At 44.5% G+C, this 1,865-nt stretch overlaps 1 protein-coding gene across 5 annotated transcripts in view; it reads right to left on the bottom strand.

The window, feature by feature from the left end:
• Window positions 1-264: 264 nt before the first annotated feature.
• Window positions 265-1,865, bottom strand: part of ttbk1a (tau tubulin kinase 1a) — a 55,219-nt gene continuing 53,618 nt past the window's right edge. For all 5 annotated transcript variants that reach the window (XM_007574032.2, XM_016661769.1, XM_007574031.2 and 2 more), the window contains one exon: window positions 265-1,629. In XM_007574032.2, the coding sequence (XP_007574094.1) occupies window positions 1,227-1,629 (403 nt within the window). In that variant the 3' untranslated portion in view covers window positions 265-1,226. The remainder of the gene's footprint in view (window positions 1,630-1,865) is intronic.

Here is a 1,865-nt window from a genome sequence, read left to right as displayed (position 1 = left end):
CTTTTGAAATTCAGAAATTTCAAAATCTCCGCAAATTTTTCTACAATATTTTTGACTTTTCAAACAGAAAGTTTTCAGAAGTCTTTCTCTAGGAAGTTTCTTAGATTAATCTAAAAGTTGTTTTGGCTGAAATTTATTATACTTACTATGTAATAGTCTGAAACAGTAGATTAAAAAAATGGAGCACCGGCAGTTCTGCGATTTCCCAGTTTGCCTCTGTTTGTGTGTGTGAGAAAAACAATGAAACAAAAGACAGGACACGGCTCCACATCACCAAGACTTTACTTCACAGCTCAGTGCCCTGCAGCCCCAGACTAACACAGGCTCCAACATTCAGCACAAGTTTGCACCAAATCTAAGCAGGAATAACTTCCTCTCATGGTTAAACCCTGTTTTTCTCATGCGATCAAAAGAAGAAGAAAAAAAAGGCCTATTACCAACACACTGGAACACAAGGTTAAAGACTCGGGTTTACTATTCGCCTGGCAAGATAAAAAATAAAGATGTCTTTCATGGAAATGATTCTGTTATGTACAATTTTAGGGAATAAACAAAATATACCCTCAAAAATAGAATGTTTAAAGCATGCCCAATGTCACACCATGAGGAGGAGGCGAGCGGCCGAACGCTTTCTCTTGGAGTCCGTTCTTATGCTTCTCTTCATTCACTGCGAGTTCAGAATATATTTGGGAATCTTCTACATGCCAACATAACTCGGCGCTAAATCCTCTCCAATTTGGCTTATTTATGGAAAATAAGATGGGAAGATCTATATTAAGTCACTTTTAATACAGTTTTCCCCGTACAGATTCAATGCATTTGTGATATACTTTACCATGCAATGTGAACCAAGCAGAGTATCGTCGACAGAAGACTAGCATAGTTGTGGAAAACTGGGAATACTGTGTTATGTGAGAATATCTGAAAACGGGGGCCATGACTCTCGGCTGGAGGAAGAAGAAGTTAACTCAGGGATCAACCAGGGAGCAGCAGAGGCATCCGTAGCACCGTGGCAGCAAAGCTCCTGAACAACAGTCAGTCAGGAAACTGGAAGCCCAAATACAGTTCAGTTCGGTGTCCTTCAAAAAAACATACAATGTCCGTTTCCATTAGATGAATTTGAGGTTATTGTAACACCAGAGTCTCTTGCTGTGAAAACCTTTGAGGCGTAACTTGACAGGAGACTGATAACACACCAACAGGTCTCGGATCCGAGTGCCTCTGTATTATCTAGCAGGCACCGCCTTATCCCTGGCATTCGCTTTCGCTTTAGCCCCGCCGGCGGGTTTCGGCCTGGGCCTGGCAGGCGCAGCGGCTGTGGAGGTCTGCGCGGTGGCTTCCTGGGAGGCGCTGCGACGCATAGTTGTTGTAGTTCTGGGTGGCAGCATGGGGACAGTGGGGGCCCGAACCGAGAGGGGCTGCCTGGATGGGCACGTCCTCTGAGGAGAGGGGCTGTCAGTCCTGCAGTGGGTGGAGCTAAGGCTGCGCCGGCCTCCCAGCAGGGCGCGTAGCGGCATCCGTGGGCTGCCGTGTGGACCGGAGACGGCTGATGGACGGGGACAGGAGGAGGAGGACCGAGATGAGACGGGCTTAGGTTTCTTTTGGGTGGCTAGCCCAGCTTTCTGACTTCTGTGGAGAAATGAGCACATATTAAGTTATTCATGTACTGTACAACATTTGAAGGTGGTTTAACTTGAAAATGAAAGTTCACCTGTTGCCTGGAAAATGCAATTTAACTCAACAAGAACATTTATTTGGTTTTAACTCAGAATTAAAGTTCATGAAGTTGATTTAACAACAAGAGACAAGTTGTCTTAATTTTGAATTGTGAGTTGTAACTCACAATTCAAAATTGTGAGTTACAA

Source organism: Poecilia formosa, unplaced genomic scaffold (assembly GCF_000485575.1).
Source record: "Poecilia formosa unplaced genomic scaffold, Poecilia_formosa-5.1.2 Scaffold342, whole genome shotgun sequence".
Taxonomy (NCBI): domain Eukaryota; kingdom Metazoa; phylum Chordata; class Actinopteri; order Cyprinodontiformes; family Poeciliidae; genus Poecilia; species Poecilia formosa.
The sequence above is the reverse complement of the archived record's forward strand: the minus strand, read 5'-3'. Positions and strand labels throughout refer to the sequence as shown.